Genomic DNA, 21,067 nt, shown 5'->3' with positions numbered 1-21,067 from the left:
AATCATAGAATAACTAAGGTTAACTAACTAGGGTTGGAAAGGACCTTAAGATCATCAAGTTCCAACCCCCCCGCCATGGGCAGGGACACCTCACACTAAACCATGTCACCCATGGCCTCGTCCAACCTGGCCTTGAACACCACCAGGAATGGAGCATTCACAACTTCCCTGGGCAACACATTCCAGTGCCTCATCTCCCTCACAGTAAAGAACTTCCTTGTTATATACAATCTAAACTTCCCCTGTGTAAGTCTTACCCCGTTACCCCTTGTCCTGTAACTACAGTCCCTAATGAAGAGTCCATCCCCAGCATCCCTATAGGCCCCCTTCAGATACTGGAAGGCTGCTATGAGGTCTTCACCTGTTGATTCACAGAGGTCTTGCCTGTAACGAGCCACAGGTTTGGTCACAATATGACCATTGTCTTGTTACAGAATGTGTTTTTTATACCTATTACAGCTGAAAGGCCACAGCATACAGGCTACTTCAAAATCATTGGGTCTGGGAAATGTGACAGGAAATCAGGGAGAGGAATGATGAATTTATAGAGGAAGGGAATGCCCTGGAAGGAATTCAAGCTGAGAGGGAAAGGATGGTGAGCATACAGGAAAGAAGAATCCTGCTTCAGCTGAAGCTCCAGTATTATTTTCTGTGTGCAAAGGGCAGGGCAGGTTTCTCCACAAGAAGCCTGCACAAAACCATTGCTTGGTTATTCCAAACAGCATGCATTTATACGTCTGCACCTGCCTTTGGCTGCCATTACTTTTTTATTTTCTTTTTTTTTTAATGTTATTGAGAGAAGCTGATGAAAGTGTTTATTAATTAGTATTCCACATTGCATGTTTTGCTCAATGACAAAGTGCTGGAGCCTGGCAAGAAGGTCAGTGTTTGGGTATGATATGCAAGCTCCATGGGGTGCACTGCCCATAAGCTCTGCTTTTACGAGTCCCTCATCCTACAGCCTTCAAAATTAACATGGGATTCTCTACTTAGCAAAACATTTATTCCTTGCTACAGCTAATGTTACCTGGGATGAGTTCTTACTTTTCTTTTTAAAAGCAAGATACAGTCCAACATTTAACCCCACATATTGCACATAAAAATGCACAGTCCTTAGTGCTGCACCTTTGCAAAAGTTTTTTCCTGCATGGTGCTGCACTGCCTGTTCACATGCACTGTACTGATGGGAAAGCTGTGCAAATGTAGGCACAAAACTGGCTAGGATATTTTAAAAGAAAATACGCCTATGAGTCTGTCAGTTATGGAAATGGTATTTTAACACAAGTTTTAAAACCATACTTTTAGAACTGTCTTCTAGATTAGCATGTCTTTTATGCAAAAAAGATCACATATTGTAAGTAGCAGTATAGACAGCATTCGATTTCCTTAAGGAGATCAATTACTTCCTTAATCCCTAGATACAACCTTACTTCTGCATGCAAGACCTAGTTCTTAGAAGCAATGAACCCGTCAATTGTTATTTCACAGGGAAAAAGCCATCAGGAAAGGCTTATCCACTGTAAGGGAATCAAAACCTCCTGTGGAGAAAGAGGAGAGCGACATCTCGAGGCAGCCTGGCCAAGATGACACACTTCAATGCCCCTGAGCTGGGAGCAGGGTCTGTCATTAGCAGTGTTGACATGCAATAGAATAAAAAAAGGCATTACGGTCATGGTTAAATATAGAAATGAACAGTGTTATTTGCAAATCATCTATGCATTCGGAAATGTTTAGATTGAGATCTTCCTATTGCTCTTTCTTCTGTGTTTAGACCTTCAGTATAGTTCTGCATCTTCCTTTAGATCCTCTATGGCACTACACCACTGGTGACTAATATACAGGATACGTGCTTTGGTTATCTTGCTGTACAATACAGAGAAAAGACTGATGTCTGGCAGTGGAAACCTGGCTTCAACAAAGCCAAGAGCTCGTTTTTTAACAGCTTCAGAAGCTCTAGCAATTCTTATTTACATGAATATTTTGATGAATGTAGACCAGATGTAATGGTATCTCTTGAAGGAAATAAGGAATCTGTAATTCTTTTTATTAAATCTGCTGGTTTTGTACTTTTAACCATCCCAACAGTTTTTGTTGCTGCAGCAGTGACACAGCATAGAGCTGTTCCTTTCTCAGCTGCTGATCTCCACTCCTCTCCAACCACTGCCGTTGCTATAGTGTGGGTACAGCTGCACTATACAGCAAAAGATGCGAGCTGTTGGCACCACCAATAAATGATAAAACAGGCATGAAGCACACACACAGGAGGAAGCTAGGGGCTCTGTTGAAAGGGGCAGAAGCAATCCTACCCGTACATAGGTAACAGATGCATCACAGTTTTCCTGGTAGTTGTCAGCAAATAAAATCATTAGTACAATCTTAGAAGGAAATTTATAGTCAAGGTAAATGAAAACGGAGTTTATGGGAAGAATACTACCATTTAATCATTTCCATGAAGTACACAGACCATAATTTTATAGGGAATTTAAAAAGGCATTTCCTCTCTTTCTACCTTCCATCATAAGGAATCATGCTCAATGTGTTCTATTTTTTTATGGAAGGAAAAGTATTTCCACTGGTGGAGTAGACGATGAGAAAACAGCACTATTGTTTCCTATTGCTCTTCCTTCTGTGTTTAAATCTTCAGTATAGTTCTGCATTTTCCTTTAGACCCTCCATGGCGCTACACCACTGGTGACTAATATACAGTATACACGCTTTGGTTATCTTCCTGTACAATATAGAGAAAAGACTATTTGTTTCATTAAAAGTCTACTGAAACCTCTACATTTTATTCAAACACTACCTAAAATACTGTATTAAGAAACAAACACATACATGCAAATCCCTATACTAGAATGTGGCACAAGCTTTTTATACAGATTCACAGTGATAAATAGATACAAGGACATTCCCTTCCATCTATACCAGATACTTAAGAACACAAAGTGCAGCTTTTTTTGTATTCTCCAGTCTCATTCAGGTGTTTCACGTAGAAGTCTGGTTCATAAATAACTTCTAAAACAGAAGTTTCCAAAACATAACAAGCTTAATTAAGCTCGCTTTATTAATTAAGCATTGCTTAATTCAGATCATCTGGACAGTGGTTTTGGCACAGGCTCCTTTCAATGTCCATTTCCACCTTCCGAGAGTATGCGTGATGGTTCAGTGTACTTTGCTGTCAGCAAGTAGAAGAGGGCAGGTGCAGGTACCAAGGCAAGCAATGGCAAGTCCTGCTCAAGCTTATCCAGTTTGGAAATTGAGATGATTCCATAGGCATGAAGTAACCAGTGGCTGAAGAGAACAACAAGCCTTTTCTTCCTCACAAGAAGATCCTTGAAAGACTTGCAAAATAAACACAGTACCTTGTTAGCATTCATACCCTTACCTAGTACCTGATGTTTAACAGTGCTATATAGGCAGCACAGAGACTGCATGAGCCTCTTGGGTTTGAGCCCTTCCCACACAGAACAGTTCCTCAGTGCACCACAAGAGGGAAGTCTCGCAGGAGCTTCCTCCAGCTCAGAGAAGTCTTAAAGAGGTTTAAAGGCAGAATACACAGCTGAGAAAAGGCAAGAGACAAAGCGGTCTCTCCTCAAATTCAAGTATTTTGTAGTTTATTAACACAGGAAACATGTTTACCTACCTCCACTTCAGATGCAGACATGTACACAGCCAGTGTAACCAAAGACAACACCAGTATGATGTATGGGAAGGCATAATCTAAAGGCAAAAATCAAACACATTAGCAGGAGAAAGAACACCCAATACACATTTCAGCAGAGGTAGTTTTTCCACATAAAAACCATGGGTGTGAAATAAACTAAGCTACTGTAGCCCACCTCTTATCATCCCATCAAACACACACAGTGGTAAGGCTCAGCCTAGCACAATTATTCAACACTTCAGTCTTAGGTTTTCAAACTTTTTCTGTTATTTCAAGGTGGAATTACTGTACATTTAAATCACTAACTGAAAAGGGCAGATGAGAAAAGCAACCACGCTGAGCAGGGATTTTGTAGCACCCGTCCCCTTCATGTGACAAGTTTGCAAGAAGCAAACATAAAAATAGCAGGTTATCTCCAAACTTAACTTTGATTCACCTCTGAAATCAGACAAAATCTACCTTAGCAGAAAGTGGAATGAGCTCCCTCTGATGTAATTTTCTCTCACACCCCTTCTATTCCCTTCTTGAGAAAGGCACAGTCTCTAACGGCACCAGCAGAGACAAAGCAGTGCTGGTCAGGAGCCTGGTTAGGACAGGGCTACTGATGAGCAACTTTTCCAGGCAAAACTCCTCACAATAACCTTAAAAAACACCCTTATATTTGAAGCAAAAAGAGTGTCATGTCCCTCCCTCTCATAAGTCACCTGTTAGTGTGTGTTTAAAGGTATGTTAGTGTTATTAAGAGAGAACTCACAAAGCAGGCCTCCTCCAACAGCCTGAAGCACAGTGAGGATAGGGAAGAAGTACAGTGCTGCATAGATGCTTTTAAATCGATCAGCCTTTCCTAACCCACAGGCAATTTTCTTAACCAGAAGAGGCCGAAGTAGCATCATTAACACAAGACAGAAAGCGTAATATATAAACACAATGGTGTACCTAGGAGGAAAAAAAAATAAATAAGTAAATAAATTTAAAATGTTCAGCTCTATCCTGCAGACTCAACTCGGAATCAAGGAATTTCAGGATAGTCAGTGAGTCCAAAGAATTTATAATCAAAGGGTGTAAACACAGAATGATGCACTCACTTTTTCTAAGGGAAATGGTCAAGATGCAGCAAAGACAGAGGAAAAACACAACAGAGTCTTACGCTTCATAGCTAAACAGCCTGAACTACACTGCCTTCTTTGATGACTCAGAAAGTCACTAGGTGTTGCCAAGTCTTTCACACACAAACCAGCTCAATGCATGAAAGACTTCTGGGGATTGATACTCACTGGTCCCAGTTACACCTGAACACTTTTTGCCTCTTTGAGAAGAAGCACAAATAGAAACACACTTGTGTAAAAGAAACACAAAATAAAGGAGCACAAAAGCCTTTATGCTTACAGCGGATAAACTGCTTCGTGAGTGCAGTGCACTGTGGTGATGTAGTCGGGGCTTGGGTTGTAAAGCATTGTGTACCAGTCTGAAAGCTTCTTCACCTTGCAGGAGCGGATATGCACTGAGCCGACAGGGTCACTGACGAGCAGCGTAACAATTGCTGCAATGCTGCACTCGAACAAGGCTGTTACATGCTGCAACAGTGCGCGGGAACTGTGGAAGTAGAGAGAGAGATTTACTATCTTGCTAACACAACAGGAAACCTAAATGCTGACTGCAAAGTTGCTATGTAGTATAGAACCTTCTACAGAGTTAATACTCACTGTGATCAAAGTTAGGACAACTCTGATTGGATAAAAAGTATTTGAAGCTGACTGTGAAAACTCACAATCTCAGATGATTTAGCATGTAAAATATGACTGAACAGCATTCCAGCCTCTTAAATGAAAGCTTTCTGTAGCAAAAGCATCCTGTCAGGTGAGGAACAGCACCACTCAGCTGTTGTGGTTTCAAAGAAAGCAACACTGAGGATAAGACACCACACATCTCAAAAGGGGTAACATCATCATATATGATATCAGCAAACTTTCAAAGCTGCAAGTCCTTGTTAAAGATGGTATATATTCATATATTAAACTCTCCCAGTTTTCGGCATTTAGTATGCCTCAGAGTCGTTACTTCTTAAAAGTTCCAGTCTAGCACCTAATGGCTGCATGCAGCTATGGTTTTAAACCCCTTTTTCACAGAACTTCCCTGATGCACCATGCTGATGTAAAAGTTACACCAGCTACACTACCAGGACCAAAGCCCCGTATATATACTCCTACAGAGGAAACTCAAACCCATTCTCTCAATGTGTACAGCACTGCTGATCAGGGCCCCTGCAGGTGGTAGGTCTGGCCCAGGAGAGAGGAGTTCACACATTGCGCCACTCCTGCTCACTACTGCGAAACCCAGTCCAGGCCAAACTGACAGACGGACTGAGTACCACCACACTGAAGAGATAAAGACTATGCCCCGAGGGTGCTGACTGGTAAGAAGGACCCATGGGACCCTTATACTTGTAAATAACCCCCAGTCCAGATGCCCAAAGCTTATGTGCTACCATATCAGCTCAACCAAGAGCATGAACTGCTGGACAGTTCAATTCAGCATCTCCAATCAATCATTTGTGGATACAAGATGTCCATTTTTAAATAACTCATCTGAAGAAGGGGTAAACCAACCTTTTTTTTCCTGAATACCATTCAATAAAGAACCAGTGTAAAACCAGGGGGAGCATGGCCATGAAGCCAAGGTACAACCAGTCGTAGCGGTCTGGAGATCCCATACATTCCCGGCAGATTTTGTTGTCATCAGTTCTTTGACCTCTAGGGCATACCTACAAAAAGCAGAGACTGTTTACACAGCATCCGAGTACCAATAATGAATCACTGCAGTTCGTGGAAAAACAGCTTGAATTAGGGCTGGGACAAGATACATACAGACTTCTAAAGAGATAAAATGTTACACTTAGCAATTTCTCAGGTTACACTGGCCTCACCCTCTGTGCCTCTTCCTTCTCAAAATAAAGAAAGACGAAGCATGTTTAACACGCTTCATCCAAGTCTCCATTTCTCTCTCCTACTGTCACACCATCTCCCTTCCACCGCTAAGCTCATGCACCCACCAGGCCACTCACAACCACTGCCCACCTCCCCTCCACCTTCCTGCTCCCCTTTCATTGCACGCACCCCTGATCTTGCTCTCCCTCAGCACTGCAATAAATCAGCAGGCAGAATGACTTCAGCACAGCTCTCCGTTCCATTCCACCTCATTCTGTTCCAGTTTTCACAGCCCCTCGGCTCAGCTCTGGTTTAGCACCTCCCTTTAGGGAATGTCTCATTGAGCAGCTCCTGCTTTCAGTAAGGAAGCTCTGCCTGTCCTCTCCAGCCCTCACTTCCCCCTGGTCCCCAAGGCACTCGGGGCAGAGCTGTGGGCCGCGATGCTGCTCATAGCGGGATCCGCACCAGCCTCCCAGCACCAGCGGCTGGAGCGGTCCGGCCCGAGAAGCCACGGCCGGGGGTGGCCCGGGAGGGCGCGGGGCCGCCCCTGCTCGCCGGCCCTTAACCTCGCCCGCTCCGAACTTACCCCGCAGTCCCCGTAAGTCTCCACGGAGCCGTTGACCGACAGGACGGTCCTGCCGCAGTACAGCCCGAGGCAGGCGGGCTGGATGTCCACAGCTGCGGGGAGAGCGCAGCCCGCATTACCAAGGCGCCCCTACCTGGCCCGGAGCGCCTCACACCCCACGGCTCCCCCGCAGCCGAGAGGCACAGAGCGCCATCCGTGGCACGCTCCAGCCGACGACAACCCCGCCAGCGCCAGCGCCAGCGCCAGCCGCCAGCCGCCAGCCGCAGCCCCAGCCGCCAGCCGCCAGCGCCAGCCCCCAGCCCCAGCCGCCAGACCCCAGACCCCAGACCCCAGCCGCCAGCCGCCAGCGCCAGCGCCAGCCCCCAGCCGCCAGCCGCCAGTCCCCAGCCGCCAGTCCCCAGTCCCCAGTCCCCAGTCCCCAGTCCCCAGTCCCCAGTCCCCAGCCCCCAGCCCCCAGCCCGTCCTACCAGCACGGAACATCCCGGCAAAACATCAAACACCCCTCGCACACCACACAGCTACTTCCGCACTCGACACTTCCGCTTCCGAGGCGAGGACAAGCTCCACCCCTCGCAGCCGTGTGGGCGTGGTCAAGCGGGGGCGGGTGCTGCTCCGCCCTGGGGGCGTGGCCCGCCTGGTCCCCCCTCCCCGAAGGTGGTGGCGGTGGCGATGGCGGCGGCGGCGGAGAGTAGAGATGCCAGGACCGGTGGCGGTGAAGGACGGTGGCTGCCGCCGCACTCGCCCTCTGGCCTGGTGCTGCAGACTGTGGAGATGCACACGGGCGGCGAGCCGCTGCGCATCATCCCGCGGCTAGAGGCGGCAGAGGAGGCAGCGGCGGTGGGAGGACTATCGCTGCTGTCGCTGCGGAGGGAGGTGGCGGCCACACAGGACCACGTGCGGCGGGCGCTGATGCACGAGCCGCGGGGGCACGGCGGCATGTACGGGGCGGTGGTGGTGCGAGGAGCGGCTGCCGCTGCCGGCGCCCACCTGGCAGCCCTCTTCCTGCACGGCTCCGGCTACAGCGCTATGTGCGGCCACGCTGTCATGGCCCTTGGCCGCTTCGCCCTCGACTATGGGCTGGTGGTGGCGCCCAACTGCCCCGAGACTGCTGTCCACCTGCGCTGCCCCTGCGGGCCCGTCACTGCCTTTGTACCCTGGGATGGCCACCGCAGCGGCAACCCTGTCCGCTTCCACAGTGTGCCTGCCTTTGCTGTCACCACAGGTGGGAACTGGGCCTACTGCACTGGGCTGGGGGGGGGCTGTTGGTCTGGCTGAGGGGCATCAGGCAAATCCCTCCCCAGTTCTGACGTTCCTCAAAGGCCGTCAGGGACAGCACAAGGCGTCATGCGCTGCTCTCTGGCATGGGAGCATCCAAGTCCTTGTCTCTATGACCCCCTTGCATGTGACTGGGTTCCTCTACTCTGCATGCAAGCCGATGGCCCAGTACAGTTTCCTGTCTTCAGAGCTCTCTCTTTCTCTTCCCAGACTTGGCCGTCGATGTCCCCAGTTACGGGAAAGTGGTGGTCGACATTGGCTATGGTGGTACTTTCTATGCCTTCCTCAGTGCTGAGCAGCTGGGCCTTGATGTGTGCTCTTCAAAGACCAGAGACCTTGTCAATGCCGCGAGTGCAGTGACAGAAGCAGTGAAGAAACAGGTACGGTCCCCTTCCTCTGGTCTCTTGAGGAAGCTGTACTGCTGGCTGCCCAGCTGCAGCATGCATTGCTGAAGCTGTCCTTGCTGTTCCTAGTTCAAACTTCATCACCCTGAAAGCGAAGACCTGGCTTTTCTCTACGGCACCATACTGACCGATGGGAAAGATGCCTTTAGTGAGGAGCCCACCACCAACATCTGTGTGTTTGCAGATGAACAGGTACAGGAACGGGCTCTTCTCAGACACACAAGGCATCACCTTTATCCTTTCTTACATCCACTCCAGAGGACAGTTCTGCTGCTTCTTGCTTTGGGTAGTGACAATTGCTTCTGCAGCAGTTTTCCTCTGAAGAGCTGTCACTTAACAAATGTTGGTTTAGTTCCTGATGACAGAAATACTTTTGCACATCTTAGATTGGGGGCATTTTAAAAGGGTTCATGTCTGTGTTCCATAGGTAGGAATTTCCCAGGAGTTCAGGGGCTGAGGTGGGGTCCCAACATAGTGCATGTCCTTAAAGTCCTCATCTAGGGAACAGCTGCTGGGGATGAAGAAAGCAAGAGAGAAAAGAACGGGTGTAAACTTCTATCCTTGTCTTCAGTGAATAAGGCATCACATAAATAGCAGAGGAAGCTGTGATTGGACTGCTTAGCAGTGAGGAGTGTGGATGGAGCATTGGGACAGATCACTTCGGAAGCTGGCCAATATTGGGGGTTTTGGAGGTTTTAAAATCCAGGCTGGCCAGCTGTGCTCTTAGTGTAAGGAGAACTGATCCTGCCTCGATGTGTAAGAATGGGATGATGCTGGGATGCTTTCAGGTGCTCCCTAAGTAGCCTCAATATTTACTAGATCATTCATCCCTATAAGTTTGACAAAGCTGATCACAACTCGGACATTACCCCAAACCTGTTTATTTTGTCCTTTCCTTTGTGATGTATCTGAATTCTATACAAAACCTTAAGATAGAGGGGTCTCCCCCAAGTGCAGTATAAAGGTGGCCAAGAAAACTGAGGGGAGTGATACTGTTTTCTGTTAAACCCCAAAACAGTAGAGCTGGTTCACCTTTTCTTCTGAATGTAGGTTGACCGAAGTCCAACAGGATCAGGTGTGACAGCTCGCATCGCCTTGCAGTACCATAAGGGACTCATCCAGCTTAATCAGACCAGAACCTTTCGGAGCAGCACCACAGGATCCTTGTTCACAGGGAAGGCAGTGAAGGCAAGTGGCTTGTGCTGGACTTTCCCTCTGTCTGGAGGACTGTTGGAAAAGTGCTGTGGCCTTGGCTCAGTGGAGAAGCAGAGAAGCCTTTCTGTGCCTGGGGAAGGGCATATGGAAGGAAGGAGGTGCCTGGGGGGTTTGTCTTACTGCTAAAATCTTTCAAGATTTTAGTTATAGAAGCAAGGAACAGTAAGACTCTGTTCTGTTGCATGGCTTCCCTCAAGTCCTCTCTTGGCTATCAGGAAAGGACTGGGGTGAGAAGTGCTTATGCAGATAAATTAGCCTGGTCCATTCTCAGTGGCAGCTAAGTTGTATTCCTGATTTAGTCCCCTCTTCCCTGCTCAAAGGCTGACTGTGTTGTTCAGAGATGTAACAGCTGGGTCTGTGCATCCGGGTTTCCAGGCCCAGCCTTGGCCCTGTGACATCTGGCAACCTGTAGCCATGAAGGTATGAACATGTCACAGGGAGGTGTCTTTAGGTGCAAGTGGCCACTGGCTTGTTGGCCTTCTGTGGCAGCGCCATGGCTCACGAGCTCAGACCAGCGGCAGCAGCAGCTGTGTAGGTGTGGAGCTCATGCAGGCAAGGTGAGGTGGTGAAAGAGCTGCTACACACTTTGGGATATACCTGGGCAGGGCAGCGTGCTCACTGAGGGGTATATGCGCAAGTGCCAGGTAGTGCTGGTGTTTCATGGGCTTGGGAGAGTGGAGAACCCCCCCATCACCTGTCCTGATCCCAATCCCTCTGCAGGAAGCCAAGTTGGGTGACTACAATGCTGTTGTTGTGGAAGTCTCAGGAGAAGCCTTTTACATCGGTACGACCACCTTCACTGTGGAAGAGGAGGACCCATTGAAATACGGCTTCTTCTTCAAGTGACCCAAGCCACGGCATGGTGGCAAAGTCTCACTGATGGTTCTGCACTTATCCTGCCCATGCATTTCTGTTCCACTTCTCCACACGGCTCACTGCAATATGCCAGAGCAACAGGAATAGCCCTTGGTGGTGTGACAGCATCTGCTATGTTTCAAGCTAACAGGCCATGTTCCCCTGTTGTGATTAGCATATTGGGTGCAGTGTGATTAGCATATATGGGCTGCTCTGAGAATCCATCATATTTTTTTTCTCAATAATTATTTGCAGAAAATGTAGCTGATCTTGGAGATCTGTCTTCCAATTTATGTGCCTTCTCTATGTCTGTAAATTACTAATTTCAAAGCCAGATTCCTATTAAATGACAGCTGAAAATACTGCCTTTCTCCTCTTGTTTTCACTCCCAGAACTCATTTCCAGGGCTCTGCCGAGTCTGTCGCAGCTGTTGATTTGAATTGCCTATTCTCCCTCACGCCTCAGCTCAGCTGCCCATGCTGCTGTGACTCATGCCCCAGCTTCCCCGGTCTGCCCACCTCAGGCTGTCCAAACACCTCACTGCACTCGATTTACCCCTGCTAGAACCCTCCTACATCTGAGGTATTTCCTCAGAGCCTTCTACAGTCCCTGCTGTGGCTTCCCTAAACCTTCCTCTCTCGCTTATCCCAGACCATTGGCTGCAAATACTCTGCGGCTTACTTTTAACAGGAGCAGCTGTATTCAAAGGTCTGACCCATTATGACCCTTGATTGCTAATTATTTACTGATGATTTTGTGTCAGCCCTGTGGGGTAGCTTGTACAGCAGTGTGCAGTCCATACTTGCTTTGCTAGTTTCTGGAGGGAGGATTGACGGTGGAAAGACCAAAGCAAGCCCTGGGCTGTAGGCAAGCATTTGCAGTGGCGGAAGCAGAGCTTCAGAGCACTTGTGGCCTGTAATTTCCACTGTGTCTCTGGACAAAACGCTGTTTGTTTGTTGAAGACACTCATGGGAGTGTTCTTTGTTAAAATGAGACATGAAAATGAGAATTATCGTCTCCTAGTAGCTCATGCAGCAGAAGGAAGCAAGTCATACTGGAGAGCTTGGAAAAGGCTGGCATGGAAAAACCTGGGATTGATTTCTTCTGTCAACGTGGAAAATTATAACTTTGCCTGTGCTGCCAACAGAGGGGTTTTAGGCTGGAAACTAGAACTCTTGCTTCAGCTTTCTAGTAACCCCCTGGTAAGTCACTTACAGGCTTTGGTCCCAGGAGCAAGAATTGACAGACACATCCTTTGTGCTTGCAGGAGTGAACTCCTCTGTGTGTTTTTAGCTACTGGGCATCTCCCCTGCAATCAGGCCCCCGGCCTGGATCCCGGGGAAGAGATGGGGCAGCAAGTCCTGAAGCCCAGCATAGGAAGGTTGGAAGCTCTTCAGGTATTAGAACAGGCTGTCCAGGGAAGTGGTGGAATCACCATCCCTGGAAGTGTTCAAAAACCATGTTGATGTGGCTCTTAGTTACATGGCTTAGTGGTGAACTTGGCAGTCCTGGGGTAAAGGTTGGACTTGATGATCTTAAAGGTCTTTTCCAACCTAGCTGATTCTGTGAATCTGTGATGAATTGGGTCACTTCCCTCATTATATATTCATGGTGATACCACTAAGAAGTTTTCCCTGTAGGGGCAGCAACTCCAGCGTGGCTGAGGGTGGTGGGACAGGGTCCTGCTGCCAGTGTGAGAGTCCCTGTCCTGACCCCTCAACCCCTCAGCTTGTGACACGCCAACCTGGAGAGCAGAGCCGGCCTCCGCCAGAGTGTCTGCGGGTAGCTGATCCCTGCCCCTTCTTGATGGGCTGCAGGCTGTGCGGGAAAACGGGCAGTAGGGGAGAGGGGCCATGAGGGAAGAGGGCTTTGAGAGGAAAGGGGCCATGTAAGGAAAGGGGCTGTGGGAACCCGTCCCGGGCTCCGGGTTGGGGTGAGGGAGTCCCTTGTGCCCGGGCTTCCCGCGCCCCGCTGCTCGGCTGCGGACACTCCGCTCCCCGCCCCCGGGACCGCAGGGCGAGCCGGGCCGGGCTGGGCCGGTTCCCCGGGCAACGGCGGCCGCGCGACGTCAGCGGCTGGCGGGGCCGGCGGCCCGGCGCGGGCGGGGAGCGCCTCTGCAGCCGCGGCGCTGGCCGGGGCATGGGGCTGCGCATGGAACCGGCCGCGGCTGTACCGGGAAACCTGTCCCGCGGCAGCGGCAACGAGAGCGGCGGGGCGGTGGAGGCGGGAGCGGAGGCCGGGTGGTCTGCGGCGGCGCTGGCCTCGCAGGCGCTGGCGCTACTGCTTATCTTCGCCCTCTCGGCGCTGGGCAACGGGGCGGTGGTGCTGGTGATCGCCCGGCACCGGCAGCTGCGCACGGTCACCAACGCCTTCGTGCTGTCGCTGTCGCTGTCGGAGCTGCTGGGCGCCCTGCTCTGCCTGCCCCTGGCCTTCTTCAGCCTTCTCAGCCGCCCGCCCGGCGCCTGGCTCTTCGGGCAACGCCTCTGCCTGGCCAGCGCTGCCCTGCATGCTGGGCTGGGCATCGCCGCCACCCTCACCATGGCTCTCCTCTCCTTCGACCGATACTGCGCCATCGTCCGCCAGCCCCGGCACAAGATGGGCCGCCGCCGCGCCGCACAGCTCCTGGCTGCCGTCTGGCTGGCCGCCCTGGCCCTGGCCGGACCCTGGTACGGGCTGGCGGGCGAGGGGCAGCGGGAGGCCCGTCCCGGGGCCTATCACTGCATCTACGTGCTCCCCTGGGGCTCATCCCGGCTGGGGCCACCCTACGGCGCAGCCCTCATTGTGCTCTGCTACCTCCTGCCCTTCGCCCTCATGTGCTTCTGCCACTACAACATCTGCCGAGCCGTGCGGCTGGCCGAGAGCCGCGTGCGGCCCCTCACCACATACGGGCACCTGCTGCGGGCCTACGGGGAGATGCGCACGGCCACCACTGTCCTCATCATGATCGTCTCCATCATCTGCTGCTGGGGGCCCTACTGCATCCTGGGGCTGGCTGCGGCTGCTGGCCACCTGCCTTTCTCGCCCACCATGGATGCTGTAGCCAGCGGGATGGCCTGGGCCAACGGTGCCATCAACCCCCTCATCTATGCCGCCCGCAACCCCAACATCTCTGTGCTGCTGCGGCACAGCCGTGAGGGTGGCTACAGGACTAGGAACAGCATGGCGGCCTACCTCCTGGTCCCGGGACGCCAGCCGGAGCCCCGGAGCAGGGCTGACCGTGTCCGGGAGCGCTACATCAATCAGCACAGCGGCCCCCCAGGCAGTGCCCAGTCTTCCTCCAGCCCAATGAGCGGGGGAGAGATGGCCATGTGGGCCTGCAAGAATCCCGCTGTACTGTTCTGCCGGGATGGGCAGCCAGACACCGTCTCTGAGGCCACCTTGCAGGCCAAAGTGGGCACTGTTGACACCAGCCTCTGAAGTGATGGGGGACCAGGATGGATGCATTGGGCCTCAATGCCATCTCCCTGAAGAACTGTGGGGAGCCCCAGTGCTTGGAGTCCTTTGCTGGCAGACTACCAGGAAATTGGAGCGATGGGACTGTGTGAGACACTGTGTGATTTGTTCTTCATTGTGTGAGCTCTGGTTTGGCAGCTCAGTCTGCAAGCAGCGAGAACTCCACAGTGAAAAAAGTCCTCCTTCTCTTTCAGCAGACCTGATGCACTAGTGATAGCTGTCAAGCTGAGCCAGCACAAGAGCTTGACTGCAAGAACAAAACAGTGTTTGCTCCAGTCCTGCAGAAAATGCTATAGTGAAGCTAAGAGACAGGCACGCAAATACAGCCCAAATGGACTGACTGTGTGAGCTGTTTGCCAAGTGCCAAAAAGCCATTGAAAACTGAGCACTGGCAGCTGGAAAACACTCTGAAAACACCACACTGTGAAAGCCTCATCATGGCAGGAAGATGTTGTTTTAACCCATTATATGTGGAAGTGGTGATAGTCGGAAAGTCATAGACTGTGGGACAGGGTAAAAAAGCGATGTATTATTGTTTTGGTTTTGTTTATTTTAAAACTCTGAACCGTAACAACAGTAATTGGTGTGAAAGGGAGGACGTATGACACTGGGAGAGAAGCAGAGGAGGATGAAACCTTAGTTGTCAAAATTTCAGCAGTCCTCTTTTTGCTGGAACAGTCAACTTAAAATGTTGTGAATACAGGAAATGAGAGTTCTTCAGACACTGAGGAAAAGGGTGTGGGTGTAGACTATGGTATCGCCGAGTTTGTGCGCAGGGGGTGCACTTTCTTTTTGAGCTCATCTCCCATCTATGGGAAGTGTCTCACATCTCTTAAGAGTGATGTGAGAGGTGAGTATCTGAAAGGAGAGGTAAAGCAATATCATGTGCTCTTTGTGTGCTCTTAAGCATGTGAAAGTGTGTATATGCAGAGAGCAGATACTGTATTGATGGCAGCAACCCATCTAGAGTATTATATTTGAAATCCATTTTAGGAAAGGAAAATAATACAATGGAAGTGCAATTGTGGCATAAATTAATTTGAATTTATCGGTGTATTATTTTTCTCCAAAGGCCTAAAGCCTAAAATTAGTATTTCAAACCAGAAACTAAGATTGGGCCTTCTTTTTTTTTTCCCTTAAATGTGAGAGACAGGCGAGTGTTTTTCCTTGTACAGGCTTTAAAAATACAATGTTACTGTTTTACTGCATTTTGCAACTGTTTGTGACCCAAGTGACCATATTATCATTGTTTTGTAAGTGAGACAAGAAATAAATTGTCTTTTATGCAGGCAATGAAAGTGTCTCAGCCTGGTATCATTCTCAGCTCAGACTTGAGAAAGAAACTGCTGTAAAATATTGGCAGATGAACGGTAGCAGAGAGACCTAATCACTTCTGAAATTTTAGTGCAGCTGTTGTCCATGCTGTGAGCGTTACTGTAATTTTCTTCTGGGAAGCTCATGAAGTCCAGGAGGAAAAGATTTGACCCTTGACAGCTGCTCAGCGCTGATACTTTGCCCTGCAGGTCCTGGGTTTTGCAAGTTGGACAGTATATTCATACTGTTTCAGAGGGAAGCTGTACAAAAATCTAGTTTTTTACAGCAGCTGTTTGACAGCAGGTGAACACCAGTGACTTGTTAGAAGGGTAGGACAGGAATTTTCTTGCATACCTGCTCTTCCACAGCAAAGTATGGCCAGTGTAAAGTGAAAGAGGTGGTTGTGAATGATGAGATTAGATTTAACTCTTATCTAGGCAGCTGGCAGTTGGTAACAAGGAGATTGGTGCAGGCTAATTTGCCAGAAAGAGCACTCTGGTGTTTAGACAGCTTCAAGAGCATTTGCCTGAGTTCCACTAGTCATTGACTCTTACCTATAGAAAACTTTAGCTACGATCCAGGAGGCAGCAAATAGGGTTCTGCCTTCCCAGAAGGGTTATTGCTCCATGAGTTGTAGCAACCGTCCTTAGAATAAATTCCAGTGCTCTGTAATGCAAGGAAGACAGAAGCAAGGAAAACTGTCTAACTCAATACTCGTAGCCTTGTGTAATACAGACAGCAGGCAAAGACCACTTGTAGTTCATGTATCACCTGCAGAACAGCTGCACCCTAACTCTGATCCTCTGGCCATGGTACAGCTAGCATGTTGGTGTGTATTGCAGTATGAAGTCTGTATGGAAAAGGATGTTGCTGTTTTTAGCTTGGCCCCTCTGCAGCTCTGAAGCAGAACCTGTAGTTTGACCAGAAGTGATCATTTAGAGCCTCCCTGTCTTTAGCACCACACAAGACTTACAGGGTTCTTTTGCACTTTTTGCATGCAAGAAGAGCTCTATCTGCCACCTGGAATGAACTTGGTCAGAGTAGACAAACTAAGGTATAGTTAGTGGGTTAAAGAAATGAGGAAGATGAAGGCCCAGCACTGCTGTGCCTAACTCGTGGCATGCCATCGAGTGCTATGGCTGCATTGGCTAAACATACTGGCTAACATATGGCTAAAAGCCCATGAAAAGTGTGGTCCTGTTCCCCTCAGTGCTTGGCTCTGGCCAACTGCCCAGTCCCTTCTGTACATACCACCACAACTGACTGTCACTAGCCAGCTCAGGCACTACACAATAGAAAACATTCATTCCCTCTTTTGCATGCTGGTTTTGTTTTTCTGGCAGTTCTGGCAGGGGCAGGATTGGGGATGCCAGGCCTGAGGTCGACCACGAAGCATCACGGGAGCTGCATCAGGAGTGAACCAACACAGCTTTCTAGGAAGGTGGCAGTGAAGCTGGAACAACACAGATATTGACATATTTTTAACAAGCACTGCCTGGTGCTCATAATTAATCTTGTATGTGAAGAGCTGAATGAGGGCAGCTGGCTGCAGTCATTGAGCCATCACAAAGCAGCGCATTTCTGTTAAATACTAACTTGGGCTGTAGGAGGGGAGATTCTTGACCAGATTCTTTTTGACATGGACCTGCTGCAGCTCCGATAGAGAGCCAGCCTGTGTTTTAAAGCTGTGTTTGTTCTGTACTCCTCATAATCATAGAATCATTCTGTGATTATAGGTTATAACGATTACATAGAATCATTTTGATTGGAAAAGACCTTTAAGTCTAACCGTCAACCTAGCACTGCCAACCCCACCACTAAACCATGTTCCTAAGTGCTACATCTGCACATCTTTTTAATACCTCCAGGAATGTTGTCTCAACCATTTCCCTGGGTAGCCTGTTCCAATGTTTGACAACCCTTTTGGTGAAGAACCTTTTTCTAATATCCAATCTAAACCTCCCCTGGTGCAACTTGAGGCCATTTACTCTGGTCCTGTCACTTGTTACCTGGGAGAAGGGATTAACCCCCACCTCATTATAATTTCATCTCTGGCAGTGTAGAGTGATAGAATCTCCCCTCAGCTTCCTTTTCTCCAGGAGAAACAAACCCAGATCCCTCAGCTGCTCCTCGTACCACAGCACTGTTGAACAAGTCAGGTAACATTGCAGGTCTACAGACTACACAGGTCTCCACACCCACATTTTAAAAGCTGTGTTTTAAAAAACACTACCAAACAGTGAAGTGTCTTAAATCACAAACATCAGAGAGAGAAACACACATACAAACACACAGAACCATGCCAAAGGCTGCAGGCTGCCTGCTGAAGCGGTACTTGGAATGCCGCGATGTCCCAGCAGTGCTGAAGGTTGCTGCCTCTCACCAACAGTGCAGAGCAGACAAGAAGGTCTTGGCCATGCTAGCACACAAGCCAGTGAGCGAGTCTGTCCTTGTACCTGACAATGCAGGTACAAGTGTCCATGGGTTCTTCCAGAAGGAGACCTGAGGTTTACCTTACTGTTTTGCTGTAGCTCTGAAAACTCTGTCCATGGTTGCAGCTACTTTTTTCCAGGTAAGAAAATATCACAGGAAGCAGCTGCTGGCTAAGCCACTAATGGGAACATTAGCTCCACATCTTTTTAGATTCTCATGCTGGTGTGACCCCACTTAGTGATCCTCTTTCTTTAGGCTGAAGGATAACTTAGAAGGCAGCAAGACACCAAGTTTTTAGCCACTGCAAAAGTAGCTCTAAGGCTCCAACCCTCCAGCTATAGCTCTGCAATCTTTCCTTCTTCCTCCATTGACATGAGCCTGCATACAAGGCAAACCACAATCTCATCTGGAAAGGGCTCTGCAAAGGATGCTGCGACACTTGTTAGCAACCCAATTCAAAAATCTTGTCATTTATTCAGTGCGGGATATTTGGCATGAGAGCAGTTCACATGATATGAAGATCAGATAGCAGTGACGTTAGTCAAAGCCAAATTAAAAATTAGTCCTTGGGCTCTTCAGTCCCTTGTTGGCTTCCCAGCATACTTACCCTCAGTCTAAGAGTTCCATACCATTTGGCAATGATACAACTTATGCATTGTATCTTAGAACGAAAACATTAAGTCTTGATGAATGACAAGCATTTTAGAAGGTACTGTTCCAGCTGGAGTCAGTGGTAGTTTTGCTGTTGATTTAATCATCATATTAATTGAAGTCATTATTTTCCACTCCCTACCTAGTCTCTGGATGAGGTCTTGATTCAGGGCAAATGCTTTGTGCATAGCTTAAAACCTGCTAACAACTAGCAATTTATAAGTGAAAGTGTGACTGGCTGTAACAGCTGACAATAATCACCCGAACCAGAATATCTCATGTGAATGGGATCCCCCTTTCCTGCTTCTCTTTCATCCCTGGTGTTGGTTTGTATATCCAGTAGATGCCAGCAGAGATCTAAGCAGCCAGCACAGCTAATGATCCTAAGAAAGGCCTCCTTCTGTAATGAGACCTACCAGTCAACTCAACACTGCTATATTCCAAGTTGCAACCAGTGCAGTGCAAGCCCTAATCATATCTCTTTGAAATCTAGTTTCAAAGTTGGCAATTGTTAAGCTCTACACATGCTGCTCTTTGGAAGGTTTTTTGTCGAGACTGAAACAAATAATTTGGAAAGCACATCAGAAAAGTGGCACTTTGTACTCTCTAGCTGGCTAACATCTGTGCAGCATGGCCTCCAGAACTGCAAAAGCTCCAGCCCAGATGCTTGGTGAGATCAGTCCTGGTGCTAGCAGGGTGCTTAGTTCAGCAGCAGAGCTGTGTCCTCATTTTAGCTGCATTTGTATTTTTTATATGGTGACTCTTATTGTTAATAATAAATGGGTGCATCTCGAGAGCTGCTTGCAAAGAATTACAGAGCCACAAGGTAGTAACTAAGTGCCAGAAGAATAAAACGGCCCCAAATCCTGCAGGAGGAGTAACCTGCAATGGGATCCTGGCTCAGGTGTCTCCGTGTCCAGCTACACTGTGCTGGTTTGCTGCTGCAAGCCCTGAGCTTGCCAGGACATGTGGGGTAAGTCCCATTGGGTTCACTGGGGCTGGATGTGGGAAGACGAGGCACTATCCATACCATGGCCAGCCCTCTTACTGGTCCCAATTTGCAAAAGAGCAATGGGTGCTTAATCGCATGCTGCTGGCAGAACACTGCTTGCAGCTTGAAGCATCTACAGTCATACCGGCTGAAGTAATTGGGGAACAGCTCTGTGTAGATACTTTTTTTTCGTAGGAAATCGCCACTGTGAGAAGGAGGAAAAGCAACATGGAGACACAGACTGCAAATCCCTCTCAGTGTCATAAAATGGATGAGTCACTGGGGAAATCAAAGTGAAAGTTGCAGGAACCCCAAGGAGCAACACCAGGACCTGCATTAGTCTAGCTGGGGAGTGATGGATGATCTGCTTAGCCAAGACAATCCCAGGAGGCCGTGGCTGAAGCCAGAGGAGATTAAGTAAGCGGGGCTCAAAGGCAAAGGGAATGCCAACACAGCTTGATATGTGCTGAGGGTCAGATGCTGCATGGGATTCACTTGCGAAGTATCCCTCCTCATGAGGCAGCTCTGCCAGAAGGAAGGCAGGTGGTGACATCCTCAAACATTTCTGTCCTAGGGATCTGGAGCTGCCAGCACTGTCCAAGCAGGTCCTGGGCCAGGCTGGTGTGTCTGTATGAGCCCTGCCCTGCTCCTGTCCCCATTACTGCTGGCATCACCACTCTGCTCATCTCCACACACGTCAGGAGTGGGGTTTTGGCTGAGCTTTAAGCCCAGGCTCTTCTAGCACAGTCTGTAATAGCCACAAACGAAGAACAATCCATGTACTTTTTGCAGAGATCATTGTGCTCATCTCGCCACCCCAGCTGGAGGGGCTCTGCTGGTGCTTGCTACTCAGACAGCAGGCAAGCCCTGGAGCCTTGTTTGGGCTGTTTGTATTGGGTGAAACAGCACATCAGTGTGCCCACAGGCTTCTAGGGTGACCATGAAAGATGAGCTGGACCCAGCTATGGTTCAGCAGAGGAAGTAATTCACTCCAGAAGCGGCAGTTTGTTATTTGTGCTGGCTCTTGACTTGCTGTCACTTCACTCCTCCAGATTCATCTGGTTTCAAAAAGACAGGCGCTGCCAGGAGCTCACAAAACTGACTGGGGAGGAATTTCTGAATATTTGGGATCCTTAATTATATGTGTTCATTATTTTTGCCTTTATAAAATATTTTGAGCCTTATCTATTCCATAGTCAGCTCAGAAACTGACCAGGGAGCATCTAAAGGGATTCACAAACTGAAGAAAAAAAAAAAGGGTTTTATTTAAGCTTTGGTGTGAAGAGAGGATTCCACCTTTTC

General features: G+C 48.9%; 3 protein-coding genes across 4 annotated transcripts; 2 read left to right on the top strand and 1 right to left on the bottom strand.

Moving 5' to 3' along the window:
* Positions 1–2,851: 2,851 nt before the first annotated feature.
* JKAMP (JNK1/MAPK8 associated membrane protein) lies at positions 2,852–7,716 on the bottom strand. Its single transcript, XM_061376127.1, has 7 exons — positions 7,642–7,716; positions 7,175–7,266; positions 6,271–6,425; positions 5,051–5,257; positions 4,419–4,600; positions 3,644–3,720; positions 2,852–3,341 (listed from the first exon to the last, which is right to left on the bottom strand). Exons 1-7 carry the CDS (start codon positions 7,652–7,654, stop codon positions 3,123–3,125), a joined length of 945 nt encoding a protein of 314 aa, XP_061232111.1. The 5' UTR covers positions 7,655–7,716; the 3' UTR covers positions 2,852–3,122.
* Positions 7,717–7,840: 124 nt separating this feature from the next.
* On the top strand, positions 7,841–11,286 carry L3HYPDH (trans-L-3-hydroxyproline dehydratase). 2 transcript variants are annotated; one of them, XM_061376194.1, is made up of 5 exons: positions 7,841–8,396; positions 8,660–8,829; positions 8,923–9,045; positions 9,904–10,041; positions 10,789–11,286. In XM_061376194.1, the coding sequence occupies exons 1-5, from the start codon at positions 7,844–7,846 to the stop codon at positions 10,912–10,914; spliced, it is 1,110 nt and encodes a 369-aa protein (XP_061232178.1). In that variant the 5' UTR covers positions 7,841–7,843; the 3' UTR covers positions 10,915–11,286. The 2 variants fall into 2 exon arrangements, with proteins under 2 accessions (XP_061232178.1, XP_061232176.1); XM_061376192.1 differs by having other exon boundaries at positions 9,904–10,045; positions 10,793–11,286.
* Positions 11,287–13,023: 1,737 nt separating this feature from the next.
* On the top strand, positions 13,024–15,668 carry GPR135 (G protein-coupled receptor 135). The gene has a single exon (XM_061376478.1). It carries the CDS (start codon positions 13,063–13,065, stop codon positions 14,338–14,340), a length of 1,278 nt encoding a protein of 425 aa, XP_061232462.1. The 5' UTR covers positions 13,024–13,062; the 3' UTR covers positions 14,341–15,668.
* The last annotated feature ends 5,399 nt before the right edge of the window (positions 15,669–21,067 follow it).

Source organism: Neopsephotus bourkii, unplaced genomic scaffold (genome assembly GCF_033783945.1).
Source record: "Neopsephotus bourkii isolate Nb327-2 ecotype Australia unplaced genomic scaffold, CSIRO-AGI_Nbou_v1 NB_1707, whole genome shotgun sequence".
In the NCBI taxonomy this organism is placed as follows: domain Eukaryota; kingdom Metazoa; phylum Chordata; class Aves; order Psittaciformes; family Psittacidae; genus Neopsephotus; species Neopsephotus bourkii.
Note: the sequence above shows the minus strand (reverse complement) of the source record. Positions and strands in the feature narration are given on the sequence as shown.